The sequence below is a fragment of the Pseudopodoces humilis genome, chromosome 13 (assembly GCF_049639895.1).
Source record: "Pseudopodoces humilis isolate 2021_Gansu_Grassland_sample_001 chromosome 13, ASM4963989v1, whole genome shotgun sequence".
Classification (NCBI taxonomy): domain Eukaryota; kingdom Metazoa; phylum Chordata; class Aves; order Passeriformes; family Paridae; genus Pseudopodoces; species Pseudopodoces humilis.
The window spans coordinates 3,535,336-3,559,902 of NC_142212.1; the positions used below are offsets into that span (position 1 = coordinate 3,535,336).

The following is a 24,567-nucleotide window of genomic DNA, read 5'->3' on the forward strand; positions in this document are numbered from 1 at the left end:
AAGCTTTGGATGTGGTGGGCACTTATAATGTGAGTAACTTTTCAGAATGAAATATATAAAGTTTGAATTAGCTAATTTTATTTATTCTGCAGAAAGCAATGTGCAGCCTGCTCATGTCTTTAATTTCCACCACTGCAAATCTCACCCGGTAAATGTAGAATTGCATCAATTAATTCTCCTTTTTTCTTGGAAGTTTTTAAACTTTGGCACATTAAAAACAGCAATAAACCAGTAGACAGAGTCCAGCTTTTCAATGCTGCCAATTTTCAAGCCTTTGGTGAAAATACCACTGAAAGAGAGAGACTCAGTATTAAATGGTCACAACTTCCATGTTTTTATCAATGGATTGGGTGCTCTGGAGCATCAAACTGTTTACTATGGGCATAGTTTAAATTCATGTTATTTTTTAGTTGCTGTATGATCCCAATTAATTTAAAATGTTTGGATATGCGAGTGAGTGTATCAAAACTAGAATGAGTTATTCATCATCTCCTGGGATATACAGAGCTCATTTGACATAAGATTCTACTCTCAAGTTCATCTGAATCTTTATATTAAAAAATCTTTGTCTATTTTGAACTCTCTCTTGATTTTCATCTATCATGAATAGGCCAGTGGTGTTTATAAGCTTTCTAAAGCACGTGGACATGGACTGATGATGACTTTTTCTTGTACTTGGTGTTCCCACTAGAAGGAAGAGTAAGAAGTTACCTAGTAGAACCAAAAATGTGCACTTTAAAAGCATCTTCTGCAGCCTTGTTACTCCACTATTCCACGTGTATGCACATCCATATGTGCAGATAAGTATTTAATGGTTTTGCTGCTGCCAAAATGTCATTACCTGAAAAATTCCTTCTCCTCCTGGCTTTTCTCAGTGCAGTGTGTTTGTTGTTTCAGTGAAAGCAGGAAAATAATTGAATCCCTCCCACCGTCCCTCCTGGAATGTCATGGTCTGGAGCTGTAAATGCAAAACCATGAGAAGGTTTTAAGGCATAAGAATCTGCAGTCATAAATTACCTCCAATTTTAAAAATTGTTTCTTTAGTCCAATTGTTGGAGTATAATCCCTTCTATTTGAATTAATTAATCAAGTATGTTAACAAACCTATTCATATCAGTGGGATTGGTTCAGTGCAGCAGTGAACTATTCAGTCATTAATCCTCTGAGAGAAAGATTCTTCAAATGAATTTGAGAAATCCTCACGTAACCACTTCTTTAAGCCCAGGAGCTTCCTTTGCATATTCTGGAACAGATTGTTTCCAGATCCTAATGCAAGTATTCTGGCACTACTTTTTCTAAGCTGCTTTTAAAATTGATTTGTTCCAGTTGAGTTTATTTCACAGTCCAGCCTCATTCTTGTGTTCTGAATTATGGTTTGTAGCATGGTATTTGTCTTTTCTTTCCCAAAGACAACTTGAGTGGGTTTAAATATATCCTAATGTTGTTATTTTTAAAGGAGTTAACAGCAAAAGGTTGCATTTATCAGATAATCAATACCATAAAGTTGTTATTACTTGCAATGTTTCCTAGGATAAGACATGAAAGGAACATGAAAGTAAATAAAGGAATCAAAATGAGAATATTCTCAGTCTTCCCTCCCCAAAAAAAAAATAAAATAAAAGAAGGCTCCTTTACACTCATTGGATTCTCTTTTATAGAAGCTGTTATAATTCAGGTAGAAGTAGCATAATTTTAACCTTTTCTTAAACATTTCAAACTTTGAATTCTGGAATTACAGAACATTTTATAAAGCAAAAAGCAAACAAAGGAAAAGGCAAAGCTCCTGGATACTTTTAAACAGTGTTCCTTTTTCCCCTCCTTTAATTGGCCTTTCTGTAAATCATTCTAGCATTGTGAGGGTATTTGTTTCTATAGGTTTAGAGCAATTTAACTATTTGGGGAATCCTTGCTGGGTTTCTCAGGACAATTTAACTATTTTGGGAACCCTTGGCAGGTTGCTCAGAGATGTCTGAGGGGTTGCTGCTGAATTCTCTTCGGGCTTCTCAGGAGTCAGACGCTCTTGGAAAGGACATTTGGGAGTAAATGGACTTTCCTTTTGTTTTTAGCCCTTCGTTATTTATGACATGAACTCTTTAATGATGGGAGAAGACCAGATCAAGTGCAAGCACGTGTCCCCCCTGCAGGAGGAGAACAAGGAGGTGGCCATCCGCATCTTCCAGCGCTGCCAGTTCCGCTCCGTGGAGGCCGTGCAGGAGATCACCGAGTTCGCCAAGAACATCCCGGGCTTTGTCAACCTCGACCTGAACGACCAAGTGACTCTGCTGAAGTACGGGGTCCACGAGATCATTTATACCCTGCTGGCTTCTCTGATGAACAAAGACGGGGTTCTCATATCCGACGGACAAGGGTTCATGACGCGGGAGTTCCTGAAGAGCCTGAGGAAACCTTTCTGTGACTTTATGGAGCCCAAGTTTGAGTTTGCTGTGAAGTTCAATGCACTGGAATTAGATGACAGTGACCTGGCAATATTTATAGCTGTCATTATCCTAAGTGGAGGTAAGTGCTCTCTTATTTATATGGGATTTTAGAGGATAGAATTGACACTTTTAACTCCTGCCCAAACAGCAAAGTGCTCGGCACTGCAAGGTGGAACTGAGCGCGTTTACACAGCTTTTTTAGACACTTTCAAATTTCTTTTTTTGTTGTTTGCCCTTTATTCAGATTCAGACAGAAACTGAAAATGGAAATGCCCCGATATTAGTGATGGAGCTGGAAATGCCTGCTGAGTCATCAGTTCATGCAGGCAGAAAACAAAATCAGGGCTCTTTTGGAAAACAGGAAGGGTGGAATTTCACTGGCAGGAGCTAAAATTCTGCAGTTTTTTTTAAACCTGCAATTAGGTTGTGTGGCTTGCTAATTGAACACAAATAGCTTTGAGTCCAGAACAATTCCAAAGGATAGGTGGTGTTGGGCTCACAGGGTTACAGCGCTTTTCATTGTTCCTCCGTTCATGCAAGGTTTTGTTTGCCTTTAAAAGGAGGGGGGAAATGCTTTTGCATTTGATGCATGATGGTCTCATAAAAAAAAACCCAGGCATTATGTGTTTCTCCAGCTTTCCTCAGCTGCTCTGCTTTATCTTCACACATCACACTTTGAGCAAAGCATGACCCAAAATCCCAGGTACCAGACTGCCCACATCCAACACTCCACTGTAAAAACACTGAGTTTCAGCTTTTCTGCAGCCAGTCCGTGTGTTCTCTGCTCCTGAGGTGAAGTCACCGTTCTGCTTTGTGAATTAGCCATGCTTACCAGGATTTATTTCACTTAGACACCTTCAGATATATTCCAGGCACATCGAAGCTCTGTTACTTTGGCCAACACTCCCAAGGCAGTGATGTTGCACAAATAAAATCTTGCCCTACAGATTTGTGTGTATTTTGGCCCAACAGGGAACTGCACATATCCATGGCAGGAATGTGCTGAATGCTCTGGATTCGGCTCCTCCGCAGAGCAACACCGAGGATTTTGTTATTAAATTACATTTCAGCAATCAAACACAACCTCCTGCTATTGTTCTAAAAGCAGCCCTGCTGCTGGCAGGGCACTCTTAGGTATAGCTGCATTTAAAATCACCTCCAGTTCCTCCTGGCACCGTGTTTCATTCAGGTCACAATATAATTTATGCCGCCAATTCCATTTCCAACAAGAATTCCTCCCAGAAATTTCCTTGTGCAAACCTGGGGCACTGTGATCCCTGAGAACTCTGCTTTACTCCAGGAAGGAGAGCACCTTGCTGGTGTATTTTTGGTTTGTTTTGGTGGGAGAGGAGAGATGGGACAAACCTATCAGGGCACTACTCAAAACGTGCCAATATTGTGTGGTTTTTAGTATAATGAAATGTGACAGATGAGAAAAAGGCCTCTCAAAATTCTCTCCTAAATGCAAAAAGGGAACTTGTATTCTGCAAAGCCCTGTCCTCAGCAGTGTTTCCACCAGAGGAAATAGGAATGATGTTGCCAGTCTCACATTTTAGATTGCAGTAGGACAATGATTCACATACAATAATTAACTGTGTTGAACCAGATTTATCAGCATGTCTCCTTTTTTTTTTCAGAATAATTTGTCAACAGAGACATGTAAAGAACTAATGAATTTGAATCAAGTAACTGTAGCAAAACTCTGAAACAAATCCATAGAGACATATAAATCCATATAAATATAAACCAGTCCTTTCTAGGGAGATCCTTTAATTTCTTGATAACGAAGACCTCCCTATATTTTTTCAGAATTTTTTTTCCCAAAAAACTATGATAGCTGCTTGAAAAAAAAGAGTTCATGTTTTGAAAACAATTAAGCTTTGTTGCCAATTAAAGAAAGCTTTTATCATGGAATTTACAGCCAGATATGATATCTATTGAACTGGATGCATTCTGTGGGATTAAAATATCTTGTGTGTAAAACTGAGTCCTGTTTCTCAGCTGTCTCAGCCATTTCTGTAAGAGCTACATCCTTGCAAAATTGTATTTCTGTAAGATCTATTTGAGTATAGCAGGATGATTTCATTGAGAACAGGATTTCAAAACCAGAGCACCTTGAGGACTTGACTTGCTGCAGGAATCCTGCAACGCTTAAATCCCTTCACAAAATCCTGGGTACAAACTTCTCTAACAGCAAACAAGTTTGTGAAACCCAAAAAGATCCCAGCCAGGGGCTCTGAATCAGTGGATCTGGTATTACCTAGTGAAATGATGCTAATTCTGCTGGCTCCAGGGGGGCTGGCTCTAACAAAAGAGGAGAAGGGAAAGATAATTCCAGCTGGAATATCACATGTAGAAAGATTTCTGTTGGGAAGTGTTTGGAATTTGCCACAAATCCTATAAAACTCTTCAGCCTTTTGATAACCAAACAGCTGCTTTTGCATGTTATCTAAAAAGGCAAAAAGCCCAAATCACAGCAGTAAGGAGCTGACAAATTAACTTTAATAGCAACAGATGGAAAATACTCCCACTGTTGATTTTACTGTTCCTGAGCTGCTCAGTGCAGCCTCTCTCTGTCTCAACTACTCCAAATGTTTCTCTGAACTCATTTCTGGAGAGCTGTTGGTGCTGTAAAACAAAGTAAATGGCAAACAAAGTCTCATATTCTGAATTTAATGCAGATGAGACACTGTGTGAGAGCATAGGATTTCACCTTGTTTGTACAACAGAAATGCTGTTGGCCATCAACAGCACCAAACCCTGATTACAACATCCTTCCAGCTGTGGTGACTTTAAAAGACACACTTTGGTTAAATGAGCTTTGGAAAGCTTTGTTTAGGAGATATTCTTCCTCTGTGGCACTGAGACTCATCCTCAGTCATCAGTGAGTGCTCTGCTATACATGAGAAAGAGCTGAAGCATCTTCGAAAAATCACATCCACCTGAGCTGAAAATGAACTCTGTCACAAGAAGTTGGATGGTTCTGTTTGAGCTCCAGGCCTTCTTGGGACAATTCACATTTATGAACTGAGCAAACTCACTCAGGCAGACTGTTGTCAAACAAACAAACAAAAAAAAAGCTCAAAAAGGAACTTTGTGGCATGTATTTTGTGTATTATCTTCTGCAGTGGTTGGATCCAGCAGCGTTTGGATGCAGGAATGTTTGCATACAGCAGTGTTTGGGGCAGAGTATCCTTGTAAAGATGCCCATTCTGCCAGTCCATGTGCAGTCAAACTGATGTTTAAATTCAGAAATGGATTTAAAGTCACTTTTTTTCTGTTTTCTGTGTGGTTTTCACCCTAAATTTTAAGCCACAAGTCCCTGCTCCTGGTGTAAACACTGTATTCAGTCATTTTGCTGCGTTCTCAGATCAGCAACATTTGAACTTTTATCACTGACTATTACCAAGAAGTAGTTCCTGTTTCGCTGCCACACAAATCCTGCACTTTGTAAGAACAAAGAAATGCTTTGTAATCAGAGCAAGAGCTGCAGATCATCACTGAACCAAAGTCCTGGTGACTCCAATACATGTGACAGTCTCAGAAGACAAACCTCAAATTGCTGAGTCACATCTGCCTCAGCAAAAGAAAAAAGAAGGAGCACATGTGTTCACTCAGCCAGATTTTTGCCTGTTTTTTTCATACTGAGATTTTAGAATGCACATGTAAAATGCATTTATTCAAAGATAATAAAATGTAAAGACAGGTAGGTAGCAATTTCATGTGTAAGGAACAGGTAAAAAAGATTGTAATTATTGTTAGGGACATGAAAGAGGCATCCAAAGAAGTAAGTAAATAAACAAATAAAATATTTTCCCCTGAGGCAGTGTAGAATATCAATTTACACAAAGTGGTACTGCTGGCACTCAGAGCTTTGGGGTTATTTGCCTTTCCCAGTCACTGTGGACATTTTCTGACTTAGAACACTTCCCTGCACAGTTTTCAAACCAATTGAAGCAGCCATAGGACAATGAATGAAAACATAAAGCAAATGTGAATAAAGAAACATGATAAAGAACAGGAAACCATGGTGCTCTCCTGGCATTTTCCTTTTTCCTGCAAGGCACATCCCCCTGCAACTCCTTACTGCACCGACCTCACCTTTTGGTACAAAACCAAATTGGTCTGGAGCATATCTATTTCAGAGCATTTTAACAGCTTGAAATATACCATAATAGCTGGATGTTTAAGCTTTCGCCTCTTATTTCCTTTTTTTCCTGCTTTAGATAAGTTTCTTGGAACAGAAGCAGCATTTTCCTCTGTAAGAGTTTTTTACTGAGAAAGTATAGCAAACTGTCAACACCCAAAAAACACTGCCTATATCCTGAAGTTCTCATTCATGAAAAATCTCTCTTGCCTTCAATGGGAATTTTCCTTCCTCTTGAATTGGCTTATTTAAAAATAACATCTGATGATCTCCTAGGCTTTTGTCAGAGTCATCTTTTCTGCCTCTGGTTCCACTGGGTCATTAGAAACTCAACAGATTGGGGTTTTTCAAGGGGTTTCATGATTTTAGCCACTGCAGTCTCACTGAACTTCAGTTGACCTCAGGCATCGAAATTCAGGGGGCTCCTGATAAACTCCAGACCCAGAGGAGTTTCCTCCTGGACCCTGGAGCACAATATTTGAATTGGGATTCGCTCCTGAAAAACTCACACCCCAAAAAATTCCCAGCCCAAAGGAGCAGGGGGCAAAGGGAGATGAATCTCAGAGGAAATCGAGGCCACGTCTTTGTGCTCTCTGATTATTTTCTGTCCCTGCACACTGAGTCATGCCCAGCTAGCTCAGAGTTCAACTGCAGCACACAAGGAAAATTTAAAGCTATCACAACCCCAAATTATTACCAGCTTTGAAGGGCTGAAATTTGGCAAGTCTCAGAAAGATGTCAGCTGGATTCTGCAGCCCATGTAATGCATTCAGGCAATCAGAAAAGAAATATCTAGCATTTATCAAAAACTCTTTAGGTATCATTAAAAATATTGCCAAAGGAAATTGATAAAATGGAATCTTTTTTAATATTTACTCCCAGACTTTCTGAATCAGATTTTATGAGGTTATCAGTTGAATGGGATAAATAAATTTTATGGGGTTATCAGTTGAATGAGATAAATAAATTGGTTTTAATTATAATTATTAATTAATTTAATTATAATAACTGTTTTAGTAATAAACATATGTATAATATAAAATATATAAATAATAAATTGCCTGCAGGACAAGCACTTTGATGAACAAATATCCAGGTTCACACTGAAAATTACTTTTTTTTCCCTATCTTTGAAAAACTCTGCCTAAACCTCACCTCTTGGAGAACCGAGTATCCTTTCCTGATCAGTGACCTTCATTTTCATGGCTGTGTACTCACTGGTTTTCCTGCCAGCTTTGCATTTTAGTTTATACTGCAGTTTTTTCCCCCATGAAGTAAAGCCACGATGTATTTATAAAGAGCTTTGTTTTCTCTCAGCCTTTTTGCCGGTGTGCTGCACAACTCGAGCTGAGTTAGGAGAACTCTGTGCTCAGAAAGGTTACCAAGATCACAGGAAATAACAGCTTTTTTTTATGTTTTTAACAGAGATCAGCCTCTCATCCTTGCTGAAATGGAATTATTGCCTTAGGGAAGTGATTTAAGGCTTGCAGTAGGCACTGCTTTTTATTGATCAACCTATGAAATTAATTTCATAGCTGCACAGCAAATTTTATTTAAATTATTGACTCTTTTCCTGATCTATTATGATATTTGGGAAGTGTTACTCAGTATTAAGTATTTTAGCAGTAACAAAATTCATGGTAGTCGTTGTCATATGTGAGGATTTCATAAAGTTAAGCAGCTTTCATTGCTTAGACACTCAAATTTCATTAACTTTCAGCACTGGAGAATCAAATAAACTGCAGAAGTTGAGTTTATGCCTTTTTTTTTTCATTTGATGGGTCGATATCCACCTTAGGGGGAAACATTTTTAGTGGCAGCAGCTACATGCAAATCCATCAGAGTATATGTTGATTTTCCAGAAGTTAATTACCTGATAGAGATTGTTTATCCCCCAACTATCTCACTCTTTTTTTTCCCCACACACCCTCCCAGTTTACTGTGGAAAATCCGCTGTAGTGGAGTATAAACCTAGCTCTGGAGTAGGAAACTAGTTCCAAAACCCCTCTGAGGACATCCAGGGAAATCTTACAAACTACCTGAAGGTCAAACAGCTCCCAGGAAAAGCCATTTGCAGAGGTTTCATCTGCTTAGGAATGTGTAAGAAATTAACGCACAGGAATTGATGCTGCGGTGCTCGTAAACTCACAGGTCTGTTTCTCCCCAGCCCGCCCAGTGGAAATGTTTCCAAGATTAGTCCTAGAACCCCTTTGAGCAAATCCCTTTTGTGAAATCTTACAAACCACCAGACAGCTCCCAGGAAACGCCACCCGAATTTGTTGGGACGCGTGTAAGAGATGGATGCGCGAAGCCGGTGTCGCGATGCCGATAAACTCATGACCCTTTTTTCCCGCAGACCGCCCGGGGTTGTTAAATGTGAAGCCAATTGAAGACATTCAGGACAACCTTTTGCAAGCCCTGGAGCTGCAGCTGAAGCTGAACCACCCCGAGTCCTCGCAGCTGTTTGCAAAGCTGCTGCAGAAAATGACGGACCTCAGGCAGATCGTCACGGAGCACGTGCAGCTCCTGCAGGTCATCAAGAAAACCGAGACGGACATGAGCCTCCATCCACTGCTACAAGAGATCTACAAGGACTTGTATTAATGAGCAGAGCAGTTCTTAATCCCCTGACATAATGTATGTTTTTCAGATTGCACTATTTCTTTGAGGGAAAAACTTGGCGTACCTAAGAAATTACTGTGAAACAGCATCTAAAAAGAGAGAGCTTAGTATAGTAGGTCTATTTTATGCATATTGTTTATAAAGACACATTTACAATTTACTTTTAATATTAAAAGTATCTATATCATGAAATTGTTGGCAGTATTTTCAGAATTAATTTTTTAACTACGTTATTTCTTAAAATTGCTTGTCCAAGTATGATCGATGCTTCACCCAAGCATGCAGTTAAATTTTTAGCTAAATAAAAACCTTTCTCCTTGAACATTTCCAGGGAAATGTTTGAAGTATTAACATTCGATTTTGTGCTCCCAAGGCGGCAGCAAAACAAAATTCAGTCACAGATTAGTCTAACTTCCCAGGAGAGTTTCAAAGGGAGAAGTGTCAGGTCTGAAAATATTCGTGCCTTCCATGATAAGATGTGACACTGACAGAGCTCTGCAAAGGGGGCTTGGTGCAAGGAGAAATGGGGCCACTCATTTGTGGGCAAACTGAAAAATTAGATGCCATTTCAAGAATTAATTAAGGGAGGAATATGCAAGAGTCCTTTTGATTCCTCTGCTCGACCAAGTTTGAGACAGCTGGAGCAGCAGCTACTCCAATTCCCACCCCACAGCAGCCAGAGCTGAGCTGGAATAGGTTGGTCCAAACCTCTTGGCCTGAGACCTTCCCCAGTTATTTGATAAATTGCCATTGAACAACAGTCAGAATATCACGGAAAAATTGCAGTGTTGTGACAAATTAACTCCTAAACAAAAGCAAGGTTTGGATGAATTCTTGTGCAGAGATAAAGCTGGGATGGAAACCCTGAACCCTGAGTTCCACTTGAGCTCTGGATGTTCACCCAAGGATGCTGGGAGATGTTCCTGCTCTTGAGGTCACTGGTTCTCTTGCATGTGTTGCCCCATAATGTCATCTAAGAGTTCCACAGGGAGCAGAGCACAGCAGAGTGAACAAATTTAACAGAAGATGAATTCCCTAGCAATGTCATTTTGGGGTATTCTTGGTACCGAGGTGAGAGATTCACATTTCACCCCCTCACATTTGATAGTCTGTGAATGTGACCCCTGACTAAATCAAGCAGGGGAGACCCACAGTGGTGGACCAGAAGAGGAAATACTAGGGGAAAAGCACTATTTGTGACATATATCAAAATAAGGAGAGGTCCCCAACATCCTTGGTTCCCTCCCCATGTCTGTATTTTATTTATGTAGCAAAAAATGTGCCTTAAACTGAGACAAGGGGAGTGCTGATTCCCAGTTGGACAAAGAGGTGATGTAGGTGTGAGGAGGATCTTCAGGGAGTAGAAATTGGCTTTGCTCCTAATGTAGCCCTTGAAACTCTTAAGTCGATGCAAATTATGCAATAAAGAAGCTGAGAGAGGTAAAGATTAAAATTAATCCATCAGCTCATGCCTTCTACACCTGGAAATGTTTCCTACCACTTATTCCAGGTAACCTCTGGGCCTAAGGTCAGTAGTGAGCGTGATTCCCACCAGGAAGTTTGGGGAATTGGATCATTCAGCCTCCAGGTTTAGAGCCCACAGGTGGAATTGCGCTGAGATGAAGTCACTGCGAGGCTGGAGAGAACAGCTTTGATCCTGCCAGGCTTGCAGTGAGGTCATTTCAGGTAGCTCAGAAAGGATGGCCCTGGAGCAAACACAGGATTGCAGCTCATGCTCAGCACTGCAGCTTTGCTGCACATTCCAGGTGGTTCCAGCTGAGCGTGGCACGGGCAGGAATCGCATTCACACCTTCATGGCTGGTACAGTGCAAAAGAAAATATTCTCTCTCCCGTTGAAGTTGCTTTCCACTGTTCATTTGAAGTGTTGCCTTCCATCCCTTAGTGGGAGAATTCTGCAGAGTTCACCCCGGCCGTGGAGGATGGGCCAGAGATGAGCTGGCACTGGGATGGACCCCAGCTCCAACACTGAATTCCTGTAACAGCAACACCCAGCAAGAACCACAAATCTGAGCCTGCATTTCTTTAGCAATCCAATTTCCCACTGGCTTCCCTTGAAATGGAAGTCCAGAAGTAGTTTCTAATGAAAAGGAATTCTAGGGCATGTCCTTACAGAGGTAATATTCAAAATTATTTGAAAATGAGTGGCAGAGATGCTCTGATGGGGAAATTGAGTCCAGGGCTTTGTTACAAAGTACTGAAAAAAAATCTGTGTAACCCAGCAGCACATTAACCAAAGAGCTTCATCCCACTCCTGCAAGGGGCGATATTTCTGAAACTGTCTATGCAGCAGTGACAGTGTCGAAGCCACTCAGTCCAAAAATCCCTATATTTTGAGAGTGGTAATGTAATCATAATCAGAAGAGCTTTGCAGGAATGGGTGTTATCCTTTATGAGGATGAAGGCACCGAATGCCCAAAAGCCTCTACTTTTCTTTCAACTGTATCAGCTGCTCTAATAAAATATATTGTTCTCCCTACACCCTGTCTTCTCTCACATATCGATATTATTCACCATGTTTTCCTCAAGCCATGCAAAGTGTTAATTTTTTATGTGAGTTACTAATCACTGACATGTTCTGATTCTAAGCGGTTACATCATGGTTAAGAAGTTTTGCCTGAAATACTTTTCTACAAGAATAGGTCTTAAGGGAAAAATGTTCATTTAATGGACAATTGCTATGTACTAATTTAGAACAAATGACTGTTATGAGGATATGAAAACATTTTCTCAAAAAATAGCATTTTCTCTTGTGAATTATATTCAGAATTTTGATCTTATTGTAAATACTTTCTGTTTCTATGGGACTTTATTTATTAAAAACAAAAACTTGCTAATGGGAGTTCATCAGTAGGTTGTAATACTTTCAGACTCTCTAGAGTTTTGGGTAGAACGGGCTACACCATAAATGAACAATTTGGGTTTTGATCTTCAGTGCTACTAAAAGCATTTAAGAACTCCAAAATAGAAGCAGTCAGCTGGTACATGGCTGCCTTTGAAGAGTTTGATTTTGCTGGTGGTGTGCTGTTCCTCAGTCATCTGCTCACTACATCATTAACATCCTCGGGGATGGTGTGGGATCCTGGAGATTCCCACAGGCTTTGAAACTTCTGGGCTGCTATTCTGTCTCGTATTTCACACTGCTCTGCTTTTGCTGTGGAAAAGCTGGAGGTAAATTGAGTCCAGAGAAGGTCATTTGATGTCCCTGCACACATCCAGCTCGTTCCCCTCCCCCTGGCGGGCATCAGAACATTCCTTGTAGGAGCTCAAAGGTCCCTGCTCAGCAGGAAAAATTACCTTCTTCAAACATCACTGGTGTGACCATTTCTGCAGCAAATGTTGCTGTGAGGGCCTGGAATGAAAAGTGGAAGGAGAGAAAAGCATTTCCAGAGTCCCTGCTGTTATGGCAAAGGCGGCCCAGACCATTTCAGCCACGGTTTTCGTAACAGTGAGGAAATCCCCTTTGTCCCCCTGGTGCAGGTGATTCCCCACCCTTCAGCACTCCCTAACAGACCCTTCTCCCAGCACAGCCAGCCCTCAGCACTCCAAAACTCCGGGAAATGGGAAATGGGCTTCCCAAGAGCTGCTGTCCCCCGTTGTGTGACTGAGCCCCTTCCCTCAGCTAACACACCACGGCTTCCAGCCACCGTGGGTACAGATAAGCCCTGAGGGATCAGGATTTAGTATTTGGTTTGTAGCTGTAAACTCTGTCTTGTGGCTGAGTACATTTTAATGGGACTTTTTGCCTTTGAAATAAGAGGTAATATCTCTTAAATGGATGTGACATCAGCTTTGTAGACACAAGCAACACAAAGCTGCAGCTAGAGATTTATAGGGGGAGGAAAACAAAACTGAAGGGTAACAACCCCAGCAAACACCTCCTGGATCAGCAGCTCAGCCACACACCTGTCAAACAGTTCAGTTCACATTCAAGCACTGGAAAAAAATATGGGTCTCATCATAAATCCCATTCCAAGTGCCTTGTCTGAAAAACCAGTGGTCAAAAATCAGCTGCGCAGGGGTTTATCCAATTCCACGGGTACAAGAAATTCTTCTACACTTCCATTCTTCTGAGCACTACCCAGCCCTGGAAATGATGGTTGTAAGAAAGACAATTTCTGAACTTCTGGATTTTCATTTGGACACACAGGGTATGGAGAGGAAATTAGGCAGCACATCTTCACTGGCTTGAAGCAAACACTCAGGAGGCAAGGACTGACCCAGCAAAGGAAGAAAGGAGGAAATGATTCCACAGCTTTGGATGCAATGTAGCAGGGTTAGATACGTGTGTGTGCAGGGTCTTGCAGGATTTCACCTTTGGTTTTTTGTAAGAGCCAAATGCCCCATGGACTTGGTGTTTGCAAGAAGTTTTAGCACACCAAAGCCAGCGAACAGCATCCATAAATTTATATGTTCCCAAAATAGGAAAGGCTTGTTCAATTCACAGCCTCTTTCATGACATCTCTTTATTGCTTAATGTGGCCAATATTGAGGTATTGCAGGTCTGGAGCTTGGCTGGGTCCTGTAGCAGGAGTTCTCTGGGCAAGCATTAGCCAAGGCAGTAACTCTCAGATTTCTGGGGTTAAATGCTTCAGGACTTCTTTCAGATGAGAAATTAATTCAATAGACTTTTGCGAATGGCTGAGATCAGCTCCCCGCTCTCAGATGGGACAAGTTTCTAATTAGGATTTTGCTAACTGAACGTGCCTCTCAGCCCTGCTTTAGGAAAGGGTAAAGCCAAAAAAGAGCTTTAGCTGCTAGTGAGAATAGCCCTTCTATTGAGACACAAACTGGTTAAGGGCTTTCTGTTTTAATTATTAAGCTTCCTTATTGCTCTGGAAATGGGGAGCATTTTCATAACAGCGCTGGCCAAGAGGAATATCCATTGCTCATTATGTTATACACTGTTACCCAACGAGGTTTTTTCAGCTCAGTGGAGACAGCGAGGGAGAAGTGAACTCTCCAGAGGCAGGGGAGGGAAGGAGGAGAACGCAGCACCATTGGTTCTCACACTGGGAAGAGCTGGCAGTGCAGGAGGAGATCTTGTCCCGCTTGCTGCAATGATGATTAAAGCATTCTGTTGTGTCAGCATATCCTCGGTTTGTTAGTGCTAACTCTCAGCTGGCCATATCCTGCCAGATTTGCAAGCAAAGCCTGCCAAGCCATCTCAACAAAAATGTAGCTTTAAATATTATAAATGATGCTGCATTTTGCTGTGGAAATGTTTCCTGAAAAGGCTGTTCCAAAACATCCTTTATTGTTGGGGGAGGGGAGTAAAAGGGGCCTGGGAGAGGGAGGAGGGAGGAAAAAGAGCTACTTTTAATAGACTTTTTCTTTTTTTTTTTTTATTTTGAGGCCACAGATTAATTGCACATCATTCTGTAAGACCAAGTGGATATTTTTTTTCCCAGTGACTATAAAACATTACAGTAATAATTTTGTATGTAAGTTTTGGCAACTAAGCTGGAGTGGGAGGAAGGACAGAGGGCATCTGATTTTCTAAAGGATTGCAGTGAGGGATTTTGCAATTGATCAGTTAGCAAAACCTTCTTGGTGAACATCTGCTTGCTGGGGCAAGGGAGATCTGTCTTCTTCCTGCTGGAATAAATGAAAAATCTCAGCACAGTGAAGGAGGTGGCTCCTGTAGCAAGGGAAGCTCTGGGTTCCAGACCTTAAAAAAATGGATTTGGGTCTCCTTTGATAACAGGATTGTATCAGGGACATTCCTCGGAATCAGCTGTTCTTGCTGAGCTTTGGTTGCTGGGTTCCCTTCTCTTCCTGCCCATGACACAGAACCCAAACCACGAGCACTGACCCAGGAGCAGAGCCCTGAACTTTTGAGGAGACACAAATTCAAAGCTGCTCACGTTCACAATTCCAACTGGGGTCCTTTTGGAAAGAATGCAGACTCACAAAATTCCCTCCCAGTTCACCCTTAAACCAGAATAAAGGAAAGGAAAGGAATGATCAGAGCTGTGCAGTCAGAAGTAAATTAAGATGTGCAATCCAAAGGGATGGGTTTGCTGCTGTGTGTTGGAATCTGTGTTAAACTGGCTGTCTCTTAGCTGAACTTTAACCAAAAGATCCAGGAGCTCTTTAGATCAATATTTCCCCAGCTGAATATTTCTTCTTATATACTTCTTTTCTCTTCATTTTTCACATTTTAATGAGAATTCATGTGATTCATTCTAGACTGGCAGGAAAGGCACAGTGATTCCTCTGCATCTGGACTCTGCCTGAACAGCTTGGGCAAAATATTTTATCATTTTAGTTCATGCATTCTTACAATAAAATACAAACAGGGGTAATAAAGCCAGATTCAAGGAAGATGGGACCCCCACAGTGCTTTGCCTTTGCAAGATCAATTTATGGAATAAAATTCCCTGAGTCCTCTTATTAAGCTTGCACTTGCAGTTCTGTGGAAAAAGACAATGAAAAATGTCTATCAGAGACAGGTTTGTTCGAAATATTAAAAATAAAACATTAAATTCATAGTAAATTAATAGCTTTTTTATTTTCCAGGGAAAAAAATGAAAATAAATTAAGGTGGTAAGAATTTAACTGGGAGTTCTTCATCTTCTTTTCTGGGTGGACTCTACAGTACGGATTCTGCATTTCACATTGCAATTCCAAGGTGCAGTCTGCTTCCGAGTGAAATTCAGACGCTGAAATGGCCTTGGAGGCAATGGCATCACACCAAAATGAAGTTACAGGGGTTGAAATCATGCTAAGAAATGGATTTTGAAAACACAACAGGGTTGCAAAGGTGTCTTGTAGGAGTTACTTGGAGAGTCTGGGTGCTGAAGGGGGAATTTTGACACCCAGCAGGAAAAGTTCTGTGTCACAAAGAGGGTATTATCTGATCTCAGCTATTTTTGGTTCCCCAAAGGCATCACTTTATTTTGCTCCTTGTAGGAGGTTGTGAGGTGTTCATGGTACCACATGAGTGATACCACAGGAAATCGTCACTAGTGGAAATTATACAACCTAACCCAAATATTATCACAGAAAGGGTTGGGTTGGAAGGGACCTTTAGGAACATCTAATTCCAATTCCCCTGCCATGGGCAGGGATGTGTTGTGAGAGAGGAACCAGTGGGCTGTAAAAGCACCCAGTTAGGAATTTTATATATCATGTCTCCTCCCTGTTTGCTCTGCACTTCCCTTGGTACACAATAAAGCTGTGCTTAACCAGCAGCAGGCTGGCATGCAATTAACCCAGAGTTTCACTGGAAACTGCCCAGTGCAAGGGAAGAGCCTCAAATCCGGGATCAAGACAAGAATGGGGGAGCTGCTGATGTTTAGAGAAAAACCCCATTTGTGTTACAAATGTCACCACTCAAGGGTTTGTGCTCTGGATTCTGTTCCCTCTCAATCAGACGAGGTTTCCAGGAGAAGTCCTTGAGCCAGGACCTGTAGGACTGGCCTCCATGGAATGATGTGCAAGGGAGTTCCATGGTTCCCAGGGAGGAGAGCTTTGGGTGCCCAAGGTGAGCAGGCTTTGATCCTAAATGGAACACTGGGGATACCTGCCCCAGATATGCAGAAGGGATGTCTGAAGAACACTGAGGCAAAGTGATTTGAAGAATAAACCAGGCATTAACAGTAGTGAGAAGGGGTTGCCACGAGCACAGTGTGAATCCTGCTCTGCCAGCACTGCCACCCTGGGCTGGGCTCAAGCCCGACTGGATTCCAGTGGCTGAGGAATTTCTTTCTGTACAGCCAGAATCCTCAAAGTTCCACTTGCAGGAAGGTTATTACTCAGTTGTGGGCATTATTAAAACAAGAGGGAGAGAGGAGATATTGTTGCCTGCTTTGCCTGGTTCCAATCACTCCCCAAAGCACAAGGAGCAGAGCCAGGGCAGGGCAGCTCCTGCTGCACCCCAGGTTCTTCCATTGTCCCCAGTTCCTGTCCCCTGCATCCTGCTGTCCCTTGCTGGCTGGGAGTGCCTGTCCTGCTCAGAGCTCTGGCACTTTGGTTTGCAGCCAAGGGGCTGAGGATACAAACCAGAGCAGCATTTCCTTCCCCCGAGCCCATTGTGCCAGGGCCCTGCCTGCTCCTGCCCTCTCCAGCCACCCTGAGGTCAGTGGCACCTCAGAAAGGAGCATCTCGGAGCTCCAGGAGGAGCAAAACCTTCTCCCAGCAGCTCAGGGTGAGAGGGAGCTGAGAACTCATGGGCACTTTCCCTGCTGAGTGTGGAACCAGGAGAACCCTCCTGCAAAAGCAGATCCCAACACAAACCACAGAACGAGGCTTCGGTCTGCACCGGGGCAAGAGCGAGACAGTTCAAAACTTCCATGACTGCATCAAGAAAAGCCCTTGTGAAGCTCAGTCAGGCCCTTATTTCGAGCCACCATACTGGAATTTAACCTCTCTCACTCCAGCAGGCATCGTGCTCACTGCAGGCAGCTTCTCTGCCACTGTTTTCCCTGACGGAAAAGCATCATTCCTCTTTGCACAAGGAACAGTCCCAGTGCCCATCTGGAGGGCAGAGCAGGGACTGAAACCCCTGTCCCTCACTGCAGCTTCCCCTCATCGGCCTCTCCGAGCTTGGCATCCCCAAGGTTTGGGATCCAGAAGCGCTGAGCAAAAGGCAGCTGGGCTCTGTACGCTTAAATCCAGATTTCAGAGGCTGAAGTTGGGCCCTGGTGTTGAAATGCTTGTGCAATTCACCCAGAGAGGCAGTGCAGGGACAGCAGTGTGTCCAGGAGACACACAACAAACATTCTCCTTTACATTCTAAATCAGCCTTCCAGAAGGAGGAGATGGAGCTGTTACCCAATCTGTCATGGTGTTTGTTGCTTGTTTTTTTGTTTGTTTTTTTTTTTTTAAAAAACTTTTTTTAAAGGCATTCCAAAGTGCCCTCCAGATTTTTGGAGAAATGTCTTGTGTTTTATTTCTTTTTTTTTTTTCATTTTCAGTAAAATGACGACAACAAAACGAACGAGTCCCAGGCTACAGATCAGACAATGTTTCTTAACAGGGTTTTAAAGCTTGTTGTTACACAAATGCAATTCCTGCTGCCAAGAGCAGGCTGATCTATTCTTGGCATGCCCGGTGAGTATTAAATCACAGGCAGTGGGTACATCCTGCCTGACAGCCAGAGGAGCAAAATTTCACTTTGAGAGGTGCAGGGTAAAGAACTTTTTGTTCTAAACCAAGCTCTAAACACACGGGCTCCTCGGGCTCAGGAGCTCATTCTGCCCCTCAGCACTGCAGGGCACCAGGATGTTGTCATATGATTCTATCTCCTGATTTTCTTAGAAATTGCCCCAGCTGCATTTTAATGCCACAATTTGAAATGAGGAATTGCTCAATGGATTAAGAAGCCAGAGTGTTTTATTGGGCGTTTTCATACGTCTTTCAAATGTGGTTTGCAAAGATAACATCTGAGCCTGCCAGCTGCACCCAAGGAAAGTCGCTGTTGCACCTGGCCATTCCCGGCTTGGCAGCGCAGGAATCACCCACCCAGAGGAGAAGGGAGCTCAGGATCAGTCTCCCAGCAAATTCCTCCAAGTGCTTTACAGCAATCAGTGCCAACTTTGTTTATTTTACTGCTGGAGGAGGGCTCAGCCCCAGGTCATCCAAAAGTTGTGCACCAAACCTCATCCTCAATTCCCCTCTTACAGGATCTTCTCCAGGACACCAGAACATTTCCTTTTTTCCAAGGAAAAATCCATTATAAATCACCACCAGAAATAATTTCATTTACAAACAAGATAGCTAAACTGGGATTTTTGCTTTAAAATTCTGTTTTCCCAGCTGTGTGTTCACTTGGAGGTGAGCAACTCTTTGGGGTTTCAGCTTTTTTTTTTTCCCCTCCTGGTGGTTTTGAGTGTTTCTCAGGTCCTGAGTGTTATCCAGGGTGCCTAAACCCAGGTACCCTCAATCACCTCAGGCCAGTGTGGCTGTTAATAATCAGTAAATTAAAATTAATCTCTCTGGTGATATGTCCTGTAAACAATACCATGCCCCCAGTTTCTGTGCTGGGGCACATCACTGCAGCCTTGTTGTTGGGCAGCTTTTCCCACCCTGGCTCTCAAATCAAGCATTTCCCTTCTGTTTGTGCGAGCCCAGGGTGGGAAATATCCAGTGGTGCTCCAATATCAAAGCAGAAAATGACAGCAAGAGGTGTTAAAGGAGATGAGAAAAGATTCTGTGCTTTAAAACAAAGAAAGATAAAAATCCCAGTAGTGCCAAGGAATACAAGGGAATAACAGAAGAATAAAGATTAATTGTTCAATAGTTTCTTTTGCTTAAGTCTTCACAGCAAAAGGTTAACTCCCAGCAGATGCTCAGAATTATTAAAATTAGCAATGAGCTGGAGCATAGAGAGGAGGAAGAGAAGAGGTTAAATATGTTCAGCTGGGTTAGATACATTCAAGTGAGCGAGCTGCAAGGAAATTTACCCTGGAGTATTTAAGGAAATAGCTAAAACAATCTGAACCATTAAATGATTATCTTTAAGAGCCCATGGATCACGGAAAAGTGAGGCCTCAGAGGACCCAGGAAGGAAAAAATTTCTTCTCCTTTTTTTCCTTTCTGAAGAGAGGACCAAGACAATTACAGGTTATTCCAGCTTCAAATAGCTAATTAATCACTGATTTGTTTAATTGTCTATCTTAGGACATCCAGCCAATAGCAACATAACAAGTATTTTTTGGTCAAGGATTAAATCGTGCCATGTTAATTTAATTTAATTTAATTTAATTTCCTTTTTTGACAGAATAATTGACCTTGTGAGTGTGTAGGGGAAGCAGACCATGTTCTGTGCAATGCAACATTCTCACACAAAATTGAAAGCTGGTTGAAAGCTGAAACTATTGCAGGTGCAAAAATGGATTTAAAATTATTTTGGAATAGTTTTTTTGGAATAGTTTGCTGCCAAACTGAGAGACCATCCCAGCTGGGGTGCACGAGGGGTTTTCTGGGTGCCCTTTGCTTAATGTCTGGGGCAACAAAATACACAGTGCACCTTGAAATTCTAAATCCCATCAGAGACTCGAGCACTGTGGAGCCAAGTTTTTAATCCTGAGCTGTTGAGATAAATCCCTGGAATCCACAGCAAGGCTCAGCAACCAAAAATGTGAAGTTTTACCTGGACAAGGCAAAACTCCCCCGTGCCATTTTTTATTTATTTCTTTATGCCATGGATTAAAGGCAGTGGGACAGGAGGATGTGCAGAGAGCAGGTCCCAGTGCTGCTGTGGCCAAAGAGGGGTGGTGGCTTGGTGGCCAGAACTTCTGCTTGGTGGCCAGAACTTCTGCTTGGCTGACAGCTGGCCCTCAGCAGCACTGCCCAGCTCTGGTTTGTGCTGGGAGTTTGAGGCTCTGGCAGCCCACAGGTGCCTGAGAAGGAGAACTGGGAATTCTCCCAAAGCAAAGCCCCTCATGTCTCACGTAGGACACGGATTTCTTGCCCTGGTGAGGGGAGCCACCCTCCCAGCCCTGCAATAAACCACACCCAGGCTGGCTTTTCCTGGTGACATTTCCAATCCCTGGCTGCCAGGGCCTTCCCAAAATCCAGGCTGTGCTTTGGAGGCAGCAGCTCCTTCCAGAGGCATTTTGGAAGGCAGTGATGGTCCAAGTCTGCCTCTGCCTCTCATGGACTGACCCAGCCTCTCCGCACTGTTCCCACGAATTGCTGGACTGGGAGGACTTGATGTTCTCCAGTTCAAGAAAAAGCCTCAGGAAATTGCAAAAAGTCCTAAAAAGCCACAGTTTGTTTTCATAACATTCTTTTCCTTTTAGAGAAGTAAATTTTTTTTTTTTCCTTAACATTCCCTCTGATATTTCAGGAGTTAATGGACACCAATGATCGAAACACTGCAGAAAAAGGATGGCACAAGACACTGGAAAGGTGTCCTGGCTAATTAGCAGGGCTTCATTTATGTAGGAAAAAAAGATGTTTAAGTTACACCAAAAAGATTCAGATTTATTTTTTTTTCCTGCCATCATCTGGTTCCAAATGAATTTCTAGGTTCCCTCTAGATCCTCTCCTCTAACTCTGACCATTTACAAAGCAAAAACACTCATTTATGTCATGGCTTGATTTCCTAATCCTTAATTTGAGCCTGTCCAAAAGCCAAGCATCCAGTTAAACTCATTCTAGGGTGTGGGGGGAGCTCAGCCTGGAATTAATCTCCTGCAGGGATTGATGTTTTAGGCTGGGGTTTGCCTTGTTCTCTGGAGGTGCTGCTCCTTCTGCAGGCTCTGGATGGAAATTTTAGATGGCTGAATAAAAACGAGACAAATCCCAGTCTCCACAATCACGTGCCACCCCAAATCTTCTTTCCAGTCGTGTACAGAAGCTTCTTTCTCTCATTTAATGTATGACATTTTAAAGAAATTTGCTACTGTAACTAAATAACATAATTTATGCATGGAATCTAGCAAAGCTCATGTCGTTAATTCATTCTTCTCTTTCTTTTCCTTCTCACCTTCACATCCACGAGACTCATAAAATAAAACTGGACAAAAAAACAAACCTGAGGCACAAGAAATTTTGGGTCTGGCTGAAAAAACATCTAGAATTTTACTCTCTTACACAAAAACTCCACTTGATGTGGTTGTCTTTGCTTCTCCCCATATGGAATGGGGTTGCCAAGGCTGTTTCCAAGTCTTCAGGGTGCCTGAGTGCTGCAAGGATTTTGTGTCACTGCAGACATTTGTCACTTTTCCTGTGACCTGGACAAAGCCTTGCTGGAAGTGCTGAGATTTGCTCAGTCCCACCCAGCAGGAGATCCTTGGAGGGGGATCTTTGCCACCCCCTCACTCTTTATTCACAAGAAGATGGCAAAAGGGCTCCCAGAATTTTCAGAAAACAAAGTAACTGCAAGAGCCGCAAGTCTGAATTTCGAGCTCTCAGTATGGACCCATCCCATAAAAGAGGATCAGAGTGAGTTTGTGATGCAGGTGTGATCTGATGGCAATATTTATCATAATCTCCAAGAAAAACAATTCAAATGTGCCTTCCCAAAAGCCTGGCCCAGCCTTCCCTTGGGGCCCATTTCTGATTGCACTGTGCACGTTACTGGGCCCTCTCCCAAAATGTTGGGTGCTTGGAACTGCCTGTTCCAGGTGACAGTTCCCCTCTTTGTTTCCAGCTCTTGCACTTATTATCAGAGGACCAGCAACAATACATTAAATGCTTTCTTAATGTTTGTTTCTCTTAGGCAATTGCATCTGCCATGGGGATACCATGCAATCAGGGCTGGAAGGAACAGCAGCGTTTGCAAATCACGGGTGGCTGAGCTGGAAATCCTCCCTGGGTGCATCCAAGAGCAGAGGAGGAAGGGTCTACAAGGCAGAATTTTCATTCAAGTGTGGCAGAATATTCACAGGTGGGAAATTGCTCCTTTAGCAGGACATACAGGAAGCCATGAACAGGTGGAACAGGGCAACAGAAGTCACACCTTCAGCTGCTGCTGCCCCTGCAGCCAGTGCTGCTCTGCTGGCCCCTGGAAATGAGCTGGAGTTTTCTTACTTCCAAAGAGAGAAATGTTTATTCTACATATTCATGTCCGTACTGGTCTCACCAGCAAAGGTTTAAGCCCTGGAAGAACCAGGAGCTGGATAAATGTCCTCCCCACTGCCCCTTGGTAGCAGGAGCTGCAAGCCAAGGGGTTTAATCCAGGTATGCCCTTAATTTAGCTGAAATGTCTTGGGGGTTTTTTCAATCTCCCTGGTACCAACATTTTCAGCTCCAGAGCTGCCAAGGAAACCCCACCTCTGAGCCAGCAAATAGACTGAATTTCTGTGTAACTGTGTGGGAAGGTGCAGGTCACAGATCTGCTTGTAAAAAGCAGGAGATGGTGCAGCAGGACAGGCTACACCTGCATTGTCCAAAGCTTTGTGCCTCTGCCCTCCAATTAACCTCCTAAAAAAGAGGAAAGTCCACAGCATGCTCTTCTCCAGCAGCCACTCGTTCAGATTCTCTACCCCAGCTTCTGTTTTTCCCTTTCAGCCTACCAGGAACAGCTCAAGACTCTCAGCTCCTGCCTTGGAACAGGAGAATGGGTTAGATCCCTGATCCCCTTCTAACACTTTTCTTCTAATTCTCTGCTCTAAATGTGGCATTCAGGTCCTTCACCAGCCCCCCACCCTGCTTCTCTTAAATCTATCCCTGATATCCCAGGTGTCCTCTAATGCTTCTTTGCACTCCTGTCCTTCAGAGCTGAGAACAACTTGATTCTTCCTGAGAACAACTTGGTTCTTCATTGTACCTGAAGTAACAGTGGGCACCATGTTAAATTCAGCCTTGCTTCAAATCCTGTAGTTTACTGAGTTTTTCACATAATTTCTCTCTTCAAGTAACAGAAAATAAAAATACACACTGGAGTAGTTCAGCAGAGGCTGAGGGCTTCAGCCTAATAATCACCACAGATTTCCTTTGATTTAAGAATGGACCTCAACAGAAAGAAAATAGAACTATAAGAAGGAAATCACTCTTCTGACTCAGTGCCCCTGGAAATCTGTTCCTGAAGTAAACCAAGGAAATCAGAGTTTATCTATTTTCCAGCACAGTTCTTTTCCCTGTTATCAGCTGCCTGAAAAATGTGTGCAATAATCTATAGCTGAAGGGAGCCTCCAGGCCTCCCCCTCAGGTTTTGCAGTTGCTCCCAGAAAATAGAAAGATGTTTCAGTCCTGCTCCCACACTGCCTGGGCTCTGCTCTGGAATGCACTGAGCCTAACTCACCACTGGCCACAGCAGAGACGAGCAGGTGGGAAAATAAAATATGATTTTAGTTTCCTTCCATCCACTAACCTCTTGCTATAGCCAGCACAAAAAGGGATTATAAATAACATCTCGCTTTTTGTTTGTCACTTGATGGATGAAGTGTTTAAGTCATTCTCACTGAATGTATTTAAAGCATATTTTTCCCTGCCACAACATGCTCTTGGATTTCTTCTCTGGGAGCTTGTGTTTACAGAGCTGAAGTGCTGGAGCTGAGTGAGCAAAATTCCTTGGCTGGATTGTGTAGGATCAGGCATATAGACAAAATAGTGGAGTGACAATCTGTGAGCAGAGTGCCACTGGCAGATTGATAGCAGCTCTCCAATCCTGCCAGCTGATAAAGGAATGACGAAATTATCAGCCAGGGAACTTTGTGACTCGCAGGCTGTGCTGGCATTGCTGTGCCTGGGGAAGCCAGGCTGGGTGAATGTGTAACCAGAGCAGGAGCACAGCCCAGCCCTGGCACTGCCTGACTGATTAACCCCCAGCACAGGCTCTTCCTCCAGCAGCTCCCTGCTTGCTCAGCTCACGGTCCTGTCCTGAGACAGGCAGTGCAGAAAATGGACTCTATCAAAAAAAAAAAAAAAAAACAAAAACCCAAAAAA

General features: G+C 42.8%; 1 protein-coding gene across 3 annotated transcripts in view; it reads left to right on the forward strand.

Annotated features, from left to right (window-relative positions):
- The window catches only part of PPARG (peroxisome proliferator activated receptor gamma), a 52,284-nt gene extending 40,234 nt beyond the window's left edge, over nt 1-12,050 (forward strand). For 2 of the 3 annotated variants that reach the window (XM_088061820.1, XM_088061821.1), the window contains exons 6-7: nt 2,067-2,517; nt 8,942-12,050. In XM_088061820.1, the coding sequence (XP_087917946.1) occupies nt 2,067-2,517; nt 8,942-9,189 (699 nt within the window). In that variant the 3' untranslated portion in view covers nt 9,190-12,050. The remainder of the gene's footprint in view (nt 1-2,066; nt 2,518-8,941) is intronic. The other variant, XM_005531810.3, reaches the window with a different exon arrangement.
- Nucleotides 12,051-24,567: the final 12,517 nt, after the last annotated feature.